Source organism: Coregonus clupeaformis, chromosome 8 (genome assembly GCF_020615455.1).
Source record: "Coregonus clupeaformis isolate EN_2021a chromosome 8, ASM2061545v1, whole genome shotgun sequence".
NCBI classification, from domain to species: domain Eukaryota; kingdom Metazoa; phylum Chordata; class Actinopteri; order Salmoniformes; family Salmonidae; genus Coregonus; species Coregonus clupeaformis.
The window spans coordinates 7,656,789-7,671,638 of record NC_059199.1 but is presented as its reverse complement, the minus strand read 5'-3'; the positions used below and the strand labels follow the sequence as shown (position 1 = coordinate 7,671,638).

At 44.8% G+C, this 14,850-nt stretch overlaps 1 protein-coding gene across 3 annotated transcripts in view; it reads left to right on the top strand.

The window, feature by feature from the left end:
- LOC121571515 (zinc finger MYM-type protein 4-like) overlaps positions 1-14,453 on the top strand; it is a 43,029-nt gene extending 28,576 nt beyond the window's left edge. The window contains exons 19-29 of one of the 3 annotated variants that reach the window (XM_041883013.2): positions 2,787-2,899; positions 3,141-3,339; positions 3,738-3,797; positions 7,331-7,540; positions 7,907-8,031; positions 8,246-8,423; positions 8,652-8,803; positions 8,915-9,029; positions 9,278-9,535; positions 12,910-13,039; positions 13,212-14,453. In XM_041883013.2, the coding sequence (XP_041738947.2) occupies positions 2,787-2,899; positions 3,141-3,339; positions 3,738-3,797; positions 7,331-7,540; positions 7,907-8,031; positions 8,246-8,423; positions 8,652-8,803; positions 8,915-9,029; positions 9,278-9,535; positions 12,910-13,039; positions 13,212-13,446 (1,775 nt within the window). In that variant the 3' untranslated portion in view covers positions 13,447-14,453. Of the gene's footprint in view, positions 1-2,786; positions 2,900-3,140; positions 3,340-3,737; positions 3,798-7,330; positions 7,541-7,906; positions 8,032-8,245; positions 8,424-8,651; positions 8,804-8,914; positions 9,030-9,277; positions 9,536-12,906; positions 13,040-13,211 lie in introns of all 3 variants that reach the window. The other 2 variants (XM_045221766.1, XM_045221767.1) reach the window with 2 other exon arrangements.
- The last annotated feature ends 397 nt before the right edge of the window (positions 14,454-14,850 follow it).

The window sequence follows — 14,850 nt, the reverse complement described above, 5'->3', positions numbered from 1 at the left end:
CACCTGTACTGAATTTACCTCCTAGATCTAAGAATCGGACATTCATTTTTCCAATGACCTAATTCTGACAGTAGTGACACTCTTGACCAACGTCCAGTTTTACCACGGGTATCAGGCTCAACCCTATTTGAATGAAAACTCTGCCCGGGAACCAAGTATCTCGGCCGAGCGAGGCCCAAATCTCTGCGAACGCCCCCCACTCACTCCGAATACGGGGTTCTGCAAAAACATTTTTGTGAGTCAACACATATTCATCTGCCAAACCGCAGCTTCAGCAACAGTCTTTATTTTTCGTTCGGTAATGTACGCGCTATACGATCAGGGGATTGTGTCCCTTAAATTGTTCTAACATAATCAGATCACAGCCCTTGGAAAGTCATAACTGCAGAGGCAGAACACCAGCGATTGAACTGTGAAGATATTACACCAAACTCAACATGAGTCTGCTGATCATCCCTTTTTAAAGTTCTAAATCGTTAGCGGTAAGCCTCAGGGACCAATTCGTAACTCTGTAACACAGCTGTTTTAACCTTCTCATAACTAACACTGTCTGCTACGCTAAGAGCTGAATATGCTTCTTGCGCTTTACCAGTCAGCACACACTGCAACATCAAAGTCGATCAGAATCAGGCCAACTCCTAGCGTCAGTAACTCGCGCAAACAACGAAAAGAATGTCTCGGGTCCTTTTCATTAAACTGGGGCAACAACCGTAAATTCCCTACAACATCAAATGTCTCTGGATTCAACGACCAAAAGAGGAACGACCCTAGGTAACTCTGGGTCACCTTCCCAGAGCAAACTCTCCCCTGAGAGCTTTCCTTCCCTAACCAACTCTAGTCGCTCTTGTTGCAGCTTGATTTTAGCACGCTCCATATCCTGTTTAAATTCCAATTCCCTTTCATATTTTACACGATCATGCCCTAGCTGTAACAGAAGCAGTTCTTTCTGCTGTTCAAAAAGAAGACTACTATGACTAACCGATGGAACGGCCATTGTAACATATCGGGGAGACAACGTGTCCTCAGCAGAGGCTGCCCCAGTGGTAACATCCAGAATACCACTCTCCATCAAATTGGCCTTCAATATTAACCTAATAGAATTTTTGGACGATCACTAATTTCAACCTTGTAGTGTTCAGCAACCTTCAACAGCTGTTCTTTAGTACATAATTCTAACAGTTCTTCTGATGGAAAGCGTAATGAACTCGCCTACATTAGACGCCATAATCAGGGAATTTTTTTTAAATATATATAGATCATAATAATCTTGCTCAACCCTCTGCTGAGCACACCAGACACAAGAGAAAATACAATCACACCGAGCACCACAGAAAAGAGCTGGGAAGCTTCCCCAAAACCTACAATAACTCAACCCTAGTCTTACCGTGCAGATTTGCGGTGGGTAATTACGCACTGTAGCCCGCTGGCAAGAATTAAACCCCCAGCACGCTGGTAGATTTCCCCAAGCCACGGATGTGCCTTCGAGACAACTGCTCAGTCCACTGACACCACACAAAAATAACAAACATTTAACCATGCCCAACGTATCCCAAAACAAAACACGTCACTAAGCCTATCAGGGGAAAAAGCTATAGCTCGGGTAGCAAATGTCACTACCCTACCCAATCTCCCACTGAGGTACACAGCCGATTGTACTCACCTCAGACCGATGTCCCAACAGCAGTAGAGCAAGAGTTTCCAGGCTGGGCAGGGACTGAAACTAACCAATGTACTCTCTCCAACGCAGTACAAAACCCAAAGGCAACCAATACTGGCCTATCAAACCAAACAAACTAACAAAATTACAAAGAAAAACCCTACAGAATTGGACATTAACTCCACGTTCTCCCAAACACAACCAGTTCAAAATCCCAGACGAGCCCCCCACTTGTTACGGCACCCGGCTCAAGTTCGTGAACAAAAAGGGAGACACGTGGAGACAAGGAGTACTCAAAGTATATATTTATTAATTAAAATAAACTAAATCAAATAACAATGGTGTGTAATCAGTAATCAGTAGTGTACGTGAGTGTTTGCATGCATAAATGTAATATGGAAAAGTGTTGAAAAGTGCCAAAGCAAACAACCCAAAAAGCCTCAAAAATATCACAACCAAGATCAAAGTATCTGCCTGGAGAGAGTCTCCCCCAATGAATGTGGAAGAGGTCCATTTATCCTGGGACACACCCGGCCCAGGTGTTTCCCATGTAGCTGACGACTCCCCCAACTCCGCCCACCGGCATCCTAATAAGGAAACAAGAGCAAAGAGAGAATACGGCAGACAGAGTGGGAGGGTCGTCACACAACTTTGTGGCAACAGTTTGGGAAAGGCCCTTTCCTGTTTCAGCATGACAATGCCCCCGTGCACAAAGCGAGGTCCATACAGAAATGGTTTGTTGAGATCGGTGTGGAAGAACTTGACTGGCCTGCTCAGAGCTCTGACCTCAACCACATTGAACACCTTTTGGGATTAATTGGAACGCCGACTGCGAGCCAGGCCTAATCGCCCAACATCAGTGCCCGACCTCACTAATGCTCTTGTGGCTGAATGGAAGCAAGTCCCCGCAGCAATGCTCCAACATCTTGTTGAAAGCCTTCTCAGAAGAGTGGAGGCTGTTATAGCAGCTAAAGGGAGACCAACTCCATGTTAATGCCCATGATTTTGGAATGAGATGTTCGACGAGCGGGTGTCCACATAATTTTGGTAATGTAGTGTACATATTCAAAGGCTCACACATACATCTACATTTTGTATTTCTATTTAACTTGACATTGTTGGTCCACAGATGATAATTTCCCCAAGGTGATCATAGTGCCTGTCCCAGTACCAGTGTATGTCCCAGTCCCCATGAACCTGTACACCCAGTACACCCCCCAGCCTGTTGGACTCCCCATACCGGTATGTTAACACCCAACACTACCTAGCCTTCACCTCAGTCAGTCACATAGTCACACAGATTTCTCCTCAAATTCTCTCAAACAAGAGCTGTGTGCTCTGGACTAATTTTAAAACCAACTAGCATTGAATAGTAGTTTGAGGTTAGCTGATACATGCTCTTGCAGAACAGAAGAGCAACATGAACAAAACATTGCAGCCCTCTCAGCCTCCACATCTAACCTTTTATCTGTCCCGTTTCCAGCTGCCCGTGCCCATGTTCCTGCCGGTGACCCTGGACAACGCTGAGCGCATCATGGAGACCATCCAGGACATCAAGGAGAAGATCCCCTCTGACCCGTTCGAGGCAGACCTCATCCTCATGGCCGAGATGGTAGCTGAGGAGGGGAGGGAGAAGTCCCCACAGCGACCCCCTGAAAGGCCAGCCCCAGCAGTACAAGACGGTAACCAGGGGAGGGAGTCAGGGAGTGGGATTGGGATGAGACCTGGGTCATGTTCATTATGCACTAAATGGAAGAAACCAGACTGCAACATGAAGAGATTACCTAGACTTGCAAAACATTTTCTGTTGCGTGGCTTAATGAACATGAGCCAGTTCGGTAATCAGAGTTAAACAGTAGGCACTGGCTTTGAACCTGTGAGACCCTCTCTATGGCTTCATAGGCCAAGCTACAGCTGTGAAAGCGTGATATAACTGGGGTTTCTTGGCGCTTCCACCAAGTCGCTCTTTTAAAAGCAATTCACAGCTGAATGAGACTCTAAAATGCTATTGGTCATTTGAATTCCGCGTTATATTTCAGGTAATGTATTGGTTCATTGAGCTTATTTTCCCCCTTTTCAGATATGAGAAGTTTGCCTCGCCTCACTACTATAGATTCCTCTTTTTTAACCCTTATTGTAGGTAAGTTGACTGAGGATATATTCTCCTTTGCAGCAACCACCTGGGGAATAGTTGCAGGGGTGAGGGGATGAATGAGCCAATTGGACAGCTAGGGGTGATGTGGTGACCATGGTGGTATGTGGGCCAGGCTGGGACTTTTAGGACTTTGTCTATCCTAAGTTGAATGCACCAATTTGTAAGTCGCTCTGGATAAGAGCGTCTGCTAAATGACTTAAATGAAAATGTAAATGTCTAGAACAAAAAAGAACAACCAAACTCTGAGGGATGTGGGAGATGATAGGTAACACTTTATTTTACAGCCTAGTTTAAGATGGTACTTACCTGGTGTTTACAGTGCCTTCAGAAAGTATTCACACCTTGGATTTTTCCACATTTTGTTGTAACCAGAATTGAATAAAAAATAGACTTGATATGTTTTTGTCACTGGCCTACACACAATAACCCATAATGTCAAAGTGGAATTACAGTGCATTCGGTAAGTATTCAGACCCCTTCACTTTTTCCACATTTTGTTACAGCCTTATTCTAAAATTGATTAAATTGTTTACCCCCTCATCAATCTACACACAATACCCCATAATGACAAAGCAAAAACAGGTTTTTATAAATTTTTGCAAATGTATTACATTTTTTTACATAAGTATTCAGAACCTTTACTCAGTACTTTGTTGAAGCACCTTTGGCAGCGATTACAGCCTCAAGTCTTCTTGGGTATCATGCTACAAGCTTGGCACACCTGTATTTGGGGAGTTTCTCCCATTTTTCTCTGCAGATCCTCTCAAGCTCTGTCAGGTTGGATGGGGAGCGTTGCAGCACAGCTATTTTCAGGTCTCTCCAGAGATGTTTGATCGGGTTCAAGTCCGGTCTCTGGCTGGACATTCAGAGACTTTTCCCGAAGCCACTCCTGCGTTGTCTTGGCTGTGTGCTTAGGGTCATTGTCCTGTTGGAAGGTGAACCTTCGCCCCAGTCTGAGGTCCTGAGCGCTCTGGAGCAGGTTTTCATCAAGGATCTCTCTGTACTTTTCTCCGTTCATCTTTCCCTCGATCCTGACTAGTCTCCCAGTCCTTGCCGCTGAAAAACATCCCCACAGCATGATGATGATGCTGCCACCACCATGCGTCATTGTAGGGATGGTGCCAGGTTATGATGGTGCCAGGTTTCCTCCAGATGTGACGCTTGGCATTCAGGCCAAAGAGTTCAATCTTGGTTTCATCAGACCAGAGAATCTAGCTTCTCATGGTCTGAGAGTCCTTTAGGTGCCTTGTGGCAAACTCCAAGCGGACTGTCATGTTCCTTTTACAGAGGAGTGGCTTCCGTCTGGCCACTCTAACATAAAGGCCTGATTGGTGGAGTGCTGCAGAGATGGTTGTCCCCCCTGACCAAGGCCCTTCTCCCCCTATTGCTCAGTTTGGCCTGTCGGCCAGCTCTAGGAAGAGTCTTGGTGGTTCCAAACTTCTTCCATTTAAGTATGATGGAGGCCACTGTGTTCTTGGGGACCTTCAATGCTGCAGACATTTTTTGGTACCCTTTCCCTATATCTGTGCCTCGACACAATCCTGTCTCGGAGCTCTACGGACAATTCCTTCGACCTCATGACTTGGTTTTTGCTCTGACATGCACTGTCAACTGTGGGAACTTATATAGACAGGTGTGTGCCTTTCCAAATAATGTCCAATCAATTGAATTGACCACAGGTGAACTCCAATCAAGTTGTAGAAACATCTCAAAGATGATCAATGGAAACAGGATGTACCTGAGCTCAATTTCGAGTCTCATAACAAAGGGTCTGACCACTTATGTAAGTAAGGTATCGTATTGTTTTTTGTATTACATTTGCAAAAATGTCTGAACCTGTTTTTGCTTTGTCGTTATGGGGTATTGTGTGTAGATTGATTAAGGAACATTTCATTTCATCCATTTTAGGTTAAGGCTGTAACGTAAGGTCAGAATACTTTCTGAATGCACTTTTTCATTTTTTTTGGGACAAATTAATGAAAAGCTGAAATGTCTTGAGTCAATATGTATTCAACCACTTTGTTATGGTAAGCCTAAATAAGTTCAGGAGTAAATATTTGCTTAACAAGTCACATAATAAGTTGCAAGGACTGTGTGAAATAAGTGTTTAACATGATTTCTGAATGACTACCTCATCTGTGTACCCCACACATAAAATTATCTGTAAGGTCCCTCAGTCGAGCAGAGAATTTCAAACACAGATTCAACCATCCCTTTGAGCATGGTGAAGTTATTAATTACACTTTGGATGGTGTATCAATAAACCCAGTCACTACAAAGATACAGCCGTCCTTCCTAACTCCGTTGCTGGAGAGGAAGGAAACCACTCAGGGATTTCACCATGAGGCCAATGGTGACTTTAAAACAGTTACAGAGTTTAATGGCTGTGATAGGAGGAACCTGAGGATGGATCAACAACATTGTAGTTACTTCTCAATACTAACCTAATTGACAGAGTGAAAAGAAAGAAGCCTGTACAAATATTCCAAAACCAGCATGCGGTTTGCAACAAGGCACTAAAGTAATACTGCAAAAGATGTGGCAAAAGCAATTCACTTTTTGTCCTGAATACAAAGTGTTACGTTTGGGGCAAATCCAATACAACACATTACTGAGTACCCCTCTGCATATTTTTAAGCATAGTGGTGGCTGCATCATGTTAGGGGTATGCTTGTAATCATTAAGGACTGGGTGGTTTTTAAAGATAAAAAAAATTAACGGGATGAAGCTAAGCACAGGCAAAATCCTAGCGGAAAACCATGTCTGCTTTCCACCAGACACTGTGAGATGAATTTGCTTTTCAGCAGGACAATAACGTAAAACACAAGGCCACATCTACACTGGAGTTGCTTACCAGTTTTGACTTATAGTAAATCTTCTTGAAAATCTACGGCAAGAACTGAACATGGTTGTCTAGCAATGATCAACAACCAATTTGACTGAGTTTGAAGAATTTAGAAAATAACAAATGGGCAAATGTTGCACAATCCAGGTTTGGAAAGCTCTTAGAGAATTACCCAGAAAGACTCACAGCTGTAATCGCTGCCAAAGGTGATTCTAACGTGTTGACTCAAAGGGTTGAATACTTACAGTATCTAATCAAGATATATTAGATTTTATTTTTTTTACAAATGTTAATGTCTTCCACTAGTATTTTGTATAGATCGTAAAAAAACTAAAATAAACGATTAAATCAATTTTAATCCCACTTTGTAACAACAGAATGTGGAAAAAGTCAAGGGGTGTGAATACTTTCTGAAGGCACTGTACATAGTATTAACAAAGAAACTTATGTAGTAACAATAGTTTCTGGTACTTACCTCAAATAATTCAACACTAGTAACTACATGGTGATGTCAAAGAAACTATGTAATTAATAATACAATTTTAACAAGTAGTTCCTACTTAACTGTCAAGTAAATAACGGGCTGTAAAATAGAGGGGTTACCGATTTTAAAAAATATTTTGAGAGCTGTCCCATAACTTGAATGCTTTTGTGTTTTCTCTTCGGGGACCAGACCAGGGCAGCACCTACAGTGGAGACCTGGACACAGAAGAACTGAGCAACTTCCTCACCACTTGGGATGACGTGCCACCCCCCACCCCTGGCGTCTCCTCGCGCCAAAGTCGACCCTACGCCCACGAGACACTCCGACCCATCATGGACATCCAGTCTCCCACCACCCCCCCACCCCCCATCATGGACATAGAGGCTGACTTCCCTGTCCGTGAGTGAGGCTCGACTTTTACACCTCCCCGGAGTTATCAGGGATTCCTGATTTGAGCATTGTTTACATGGACCCAGTCTGAGACCTTTTTTCTGAAGTTTCCCAGTATGACTTGTAGAGTACTTATACCTTGGTTGAAAACTGTCAATCTTTGATGAGGGTAATTATATGGTCAAAACATATTTGCTTTATAGTGAATGGCTTCTAGCTCTATATAGTTTCATCTTTCAACTGTCATGTTATGTTTTAACCATGTAACAAGCATCAGTAAGTCAAACCCTTCTTTGATACTACACACTGCAATTCAGCTGGCCTCATTCTCATTGTAGTCTATGTTGTAGTCAAATATCTGTATCCTTTTGTCAGAAACCCTGGAGCTGATGGCCCATTGGAGGGATCAGGAGAGGGATAGAAGTCCCAGTCCTCCACCTTCTCCTCCACGACGAAGAGCCAGAAGGAAAGCTCGGGATGGCTTGCCACAGAAGAAAAAGGTACGAGCCCCAAAAAGTAGTCTAAATGAGACCCCTTTCAAAGAGCGCCTTCAGCTATTTATTTCCGTATTTCGACTCCCAGCAGTACTTTTTTAATTTCTTTCAATTTCCCTCATTCTTTGTAATTGTGGGTAACACTTTACTTGACGCTGGGCTTCAAGTAAAGTGTTACCTAATTCGGTGGGTGTGTGTGACTACCCCGTTGACCCCACAGAGGCGTAAGTCGAGAGCAGCAGAGACTGGATCAGTGGTGGCGTCACTGGGTGAGGCACAGAGTGACGTGGTGCCCGGCGAGCCCCCTAAACTGCAGCACGTGTACGGGGTGGACGCCTGGAAGAGATGGGTCCAGTGGAGCAAGACCCAGCCTGACCTGGAGAAGCCTCGATTTGGCTGTGAGTCTGCTCACTGATACACTTGTGCTCACACAGGCAAACATGACTATTATGACTGTCAATTTGAATTCATTTCCTGAAATCCTGATATCACACATTTTGTTGAATTTCTTCTTCCTCACTTACTGCATCCGTATGAATTGAACCTACCTCTTAATTGCCTATGGGAATCATTTAACTCGGTAGACTGAATAAGTTAACCTTGGCGTTCTGTTCCCCCTGTTACAGCGCGGCCAATGGAGATAAAGGAGGATGTTTTAAAGTGCACTACAGCGGAGCTGGGCTACGGTCTCTGTCGGTTTATCTGTGAAGTTAAACGACCCAACGGAGAGTCCTACAGCCAGGACAGTCTGTTCTATCTCTGCCTCGGCATCCAGCAGGTAGGACACACACACTGACAGACATTAACACATTCACACACAGATACACACACTCACTTCTGATTATGTAATTCTGTTAAATGTAATGCATAATGGCCCCTCTTTCTGCAGTACTTATTTCAGAATGGGCGCATGGAGAACATATTCACTGATCTCTTCTATGGCAAGTTCACGCTGGAGATCACCAAGCTGCTGAAAGGCTTCAAACCTACCATAACGGCCAGTGGTAAGACAACACATATACACACACTCATAAACCCAGTGGGGAAAGTAAAGTTTAACAAAGAAATGATAATAAGGCCTTTGCTTTGACCTCTCTTATTCCATCTCTTATCTCGCTCATCCTTCAGCTTAACTCACTCTCTCTCTCCCCCTCTCTTGCTTTCCTTTCATGTATGGTGGGCTGATGGCGTTGGGGTTGTGTTATTAGTGTGCTTATTGAAAGGTATTTTAATGTTGGAATCTTTCTCCCAGGCTACCTGCACTCGCGGGTGGAGGAGGAGTACCTGTGGGACTGTAAACAGCTGGGGGCCTACTCTCCCATTGTACTGCTCAACACGCTGCTCTTCTTCTGCACCAAGTTCTTCCAGTTCAAAACAGTGGCCCAGCACCGCCAGCTCTCCTTCGCCCACGTCATGCGCTGCACCAAGTCCATCCACGACAACACCAAGTCCAACTTCCTGCGCTTCTACCCGCCCATCCCCAAGAAGGACCTGGCTACCGAAACAGCAGGTGCTTTGTCTATTTAGTTTTCTCCTCCTTCACTCTCTTCTCTACCCTTCGCTCTTGTCTTGTTCATGTATTTTTTTGTGCTTTCTGAAACTGTGTTTTGCATATGTTTATGCTCCGATAAAACATTGCAGGTTTCTACTTTTATTTTTGTTCTAGTTTTTTTTCTAGTTTTCTTAATCAGTTTGTTTCGTGCATTACAACATACACCCGAGTAGAACTATTGGAATACGAATCTCTGGGTACTCACCGTCCACCCGACCTCCCCGAAATCCCTGAGACCGCAAAATAATGGACTAGCTTCTTCGAGGCGCCGAGCTGCTTGGGAGTCCTACCGGTGAGTAGGAAGTGTAGACGCCGATGGAGAGGCAGACGTGGGGGTCTCAGTGAGATTAAGACGCTGGGCTACCAGTCCTCCATTACCAAGCATACTACTCGCAAATGTTCAAACATTAATGAACAAACTTGACAAACTCAGAGCGAGGATCTCCTTCCAGAGGGACATCAGATCCTGCAACTTATTTTTCGGAGACTTTGCTTTCCTTCGACATCCAAATGGATTATATACAACCATCGGGTTTTACAGTTTTTCGAGCGGATAGGAAGCGGCCTCTCTCTGTCAAGAGCAAAGGTGGTGGGCTCTGCTTTATGACCAACAACCTATGGTGCAACGGAGGAAATGTACAGGAACTTGCGAGCTTCTGCTCTCCCCCGACTTGGAATACCTGGTCATCAAATATCGCCCTTTTTTACCTTCCGAGAGAGTTCTCAGGGATTATCGCCATGGCTGTGTACATCCCGCCCCAAGCCGACACCAAAAAGGCTCTCAAAGATCTTCATTGGACCCTGAACAAACTGGTGACCGCTTTCCCGGAGGCAGCGTTCATTGTTTGCGGAGGACTTTAACAAAAGTAATTTGAGAACCATGCTCCCGAATTATTACCAACACATCGACTGTCTAACTCACAGAAATTCTACGCTTGACCACTGCTACACGCCTTTGACACGGGTATAAGGCCCTCTCCCGTCCTCCTTTCGGCAAATCCAACCATGACTCCATCTTGCTTCTCCCCGCCTACAAACAAATCCTAGAGGGAAGTTCTGGTGGTCAGGTCTATACAGCGTTGGTCCGACCAATCAAAATTCACACGCCAAGACTGTTTTGATCACGTGGACTGGAATATGTTCCAGGTTGCCTCTGGAGATAACATCAATGAATACGCCGACTCAGTCACCGGTTTAATAAAAAAATGCATAGATGACGTGATAGCGATAGTGTCTTTCAAAACGTTCCCGAATCAAAAAACGAGGATTGATAGCAGCCTTGTAGGAAAACTGAAAGAGATGATGCTTATAAACAGGGCAAGGTGACCAGGGACAATAGTTTGGTTAAAGTACAAATACGACCTACGCAGATCGATCAAGATGGCGAGACACAAGTATAGGGACAAAGTGGAGGAGGAATTCAGTGGGTCTGACACAAGGAGTATGTGGCAGGGGCTCCTAACCATCATGAATTACAAAAAGAAAGCCAGCCACATCGGTCACCAAAGCCACCCTACCGGAGGAGCTAATCACCTTTTTCGAGCATAATGACCCTGAGCTGCCGGCCCTGATGACAACATGGGCTACACACTCAGTGTCCACTGAGGACGTATGTAAGTCATTCAAACGTGTTAACCCTCGCAAGGCTGCCGGCCCAGACGGCATCCCTAGCCGTGCCCTCAGAGCATGTGCAGACCAGCTGGCTGTTGTGTTCTGACATTTTCAATATCTCCCTAGCTCAGGCCGCTATACCCACCTGCTTCAAGATGTCCACTATCATCCCTGTGCCCAAGAAAGGGAAAGTAACTGAACAACTAGCGACCAGTAGCACTCACTCCCGTCATCATGAAGTGCTTCGAGAGGCTATACAAAGAACATATCACCTCCTGCCTCCCAGACACTCTACCCTCTCCAATTTGCCTACCGCCCTGACAGATCCACAGGCGAAGCAATCGCCATTTCACAATCGCCATTACACTGCCATTACCCACCTGGACAAAGGGAATGCATATGTGAGGATACTGTTTATCGACTACAGCTCGGCCTTCAATACCATAGTGCCCTATAAGCTCATTACAAAGGTCACGGCCCTGGGTCTGAACTCCTCCCTATGCAACTGGGTCCTGGACTTCCTGACGGGCCGCCCCCAGGTGGTGAAGGTAGGCAACATTATCTCCTCGACACTGATTCTCAACACGGGGGCCCCACAAGGGTGTGTCCTCAGTCCCCTCCTGTATTCCCTGAATACCCATGACTGCGTGGCCTCACACAGTTCCAACTCTAACATCAAGTTCACTGACGACAAAACAGTAGTAGGCCTGATTACCAACAACTACGTGACAGTCTACAGGGAGGAGGTAGGCACTCTGACGGTGTGGTGGCAGGTAAACAACCTCTCACTCAACGTCAGCAAAACAAAAGAGCTGATTGTGGACTTCAGGAGGAACCAGGCTGGACACGCCCCCATCCTCAACGGGGCCGCCATCAAATTCATATCTGAGAAGCTGAAATGGTCTAACCACTGGACACTGTGGTGAAGCAGGCACGACAGCAACTCTTCAACATCAGGATGCTGAACAAGAAATTCGTCCTGTCCCCGAATGCCCTCGCAGTGTTTTATAAGAGCACCATCGAGAGCATACTGTCGAGCTGCGTCACAGCCTGGTACGGCAACTCCACCGCCGCAGACCGCAAGGCGCTTCAGAGGGTGATGCGTGCAGCCGAACGCACCATTGGGTGCACACTACCTGCCCTATAAGACACCTACAACACCAGGTATCGCAGGAAGGCCAAGAAGATCATCAGGGACCCCAGCCACGCCCTGTTCTCCCCGCTTCAATCACTTAGACGCAGGCAGTACAGGAGCATCATGGGAAAAAAAATATTTCACTTGGTCACTTGGTCCCCACGCCCCCTCAATGGTCATGGTGCTCCCCCTATGGTCATCCCCCCCCACCCCCCACCCCCTAAACAGTCTTTACTCTGCCTCACCCCAACAGTTAAGCTGTATATTATGCTATTTCTATTGCTGTTTGTTTATTACCATTTTTCATTTTATTTCACTTAGTCCTGCATGTTGGAGCTCCCGGCCTAAGGTTTTCACTGTACCCTGCCATCACACCTGCAACCCTGTACATGACTATTAAACACTCAATCTCTGAATCTGAGTGTTGCCCTCAAGGTTTCTTCCTAATTAGGGAGTTCTTCCCTTGCCACTGTTGCCTTGCCTAACGGGATTTATGTGTGGGTTGCTGTTTTTACTAATGCATTTGTAAAAAGTATGACAGATCAAATTGGATTTGTATGTAATCATGGACCTGTGTGTGTAGCAGATGCAGACGGTGTGGCAGCGAAGAGGAAGCGGGATGACGAGGAGAAAGAGGAGGTGCTGGAGATGATGGAGAACAGTGAGAATCCCCTCCGCTGTCCTGTCCGATTGTATGAGTTCTACCTCTCCAAGTGGTGAGTGACACAGGCACACTGTATCTCCCCATGCTGCAGGCCAATCTAACCTAGTAGTGTAACCTCAAATTGTTCTTGACATTGCTTTTCAAAACTCTGAGATCTTTCCTCATATCACTGAAAATGAGCCCTCTCTAACACAGAGCTCTCCTCACCCTCTTCTGTCCTCCAGCTCGGACTCTGTGAAGCAGCGCACCAACGTGTTCTTCCTGCTACCGGAGCGCTCATGCGTCCCCAACAGCCCCATGTGGTTCTCCTCCCAGGGCCTGGACGACCACACTCTGGACACCATGCTGACACGCATCCTCACCGTCAGGGAGATCCATCTGGGAGACCCCCAGAGGAACAAGCCCCAGTCCAAGGACCCTGAGTGGACCCCCGACCAACACAGCGACAACTCGGATTGACCATGATGAGTGGTACACACAGTTAAGCTTTTGTTTACACACTCACACTACGTGTTGATCCGTAAGGACTCCTGGGATCCACCTCCAGCCGTGTGTGAAGAGGAGTGTGTTCACACAGTTATAAACTGAGAATGTGTCATGTACACACATTGTGTAGGAGATGTGTGTACACGCAATTATAAACTGATGCTCAACTGCTCAATGGAGACACTGTTCATGCTGTCTGGTCACTACAAGGCAAATGGAGGAAAAAGTAGGAGAAATCACTTTAAGAACCTCCATACTGCCTTTGTCAGCATTATTGCGGTCATAGAGAAAAACAAGTCTGGTTAACAAGCTCTTTAACTTCACCATAGGAGAGAGACGATGCTCTCCAGCACTATTAACATGGACTCAGATTGGGAAAATGGTAAAAAGATTTGAAGAAGTTGGCAATCCCATATCTGACCAGGCCCTTTCTACTGCTTATATTCCCTGTCTTCTCTTTCTGTATTGGATCACTACAGAAATTACGATGTATTGAAAAGAATGCCAGTGATTACAGTCAGTAAAGTTGTTTTATGTGATTTTGTATGTTAAAGAAAATATGAAGACTATTTCTGGGATTAGCCTTGTTGTTTTGGGAATTAGATAATATTGTACTAACACCGAATTATATAATTTGCTGTCAGTGGTGTTGTCCATTGCCTACTAAAATGGATGGCTGGCAGACATTCCTTGAATTGACTGTGAGTTATATTTGGAGTCATATCAACTTGTCAAAATGCTTGATGTCACATCAGTGCTCCCACATGCATACACAAGCAAGCATGTATAATGTTGGAGGAAAGAATGTGTCATTCTGTGTTTCCTTATTTAGAACACTTGTGATGTCAGGAAAGAGGACCTAGAATTGTTTGTTCATTTGGAAAGACAAGCATTTACCTTGCAAGTGCTCCCCATACTAGTTCAAAATTGCTTTTTTTAATAAAATATTATTTTTAAATAAATGCTGAAAAACAAATGTTTACCTTTGGAAGCTTTATTAATGCAAATAATTTCATATGATTTAGACCTGAAAACTAAATCTAAGAAGCATGCTCAAAGTGAAGCTCTGATACATTTTTGGTCAGTCAGTTTTAGAAGGCAGTTAGATTTACAACATAGCAAAGCAGTATTACAGTAAAACTTCAGTCATCAGCTCACAAACCCTTTTACTTCTCATTCATCAATGCTAGCAAACTTGATACTTGAAATGTACTATTTGAAATATATAATATTCTTTCTATTTGGATCTAGAGGTGTGTTGTCCACCCAGAATTCTATACTATTAGTTATACACAGTAGAATAGCCTTAAATTATTGTAGAAAATGTATAATTGTATTTACAGCTTAGGAATTTAATAGGAATGCAATTGCTCCAGA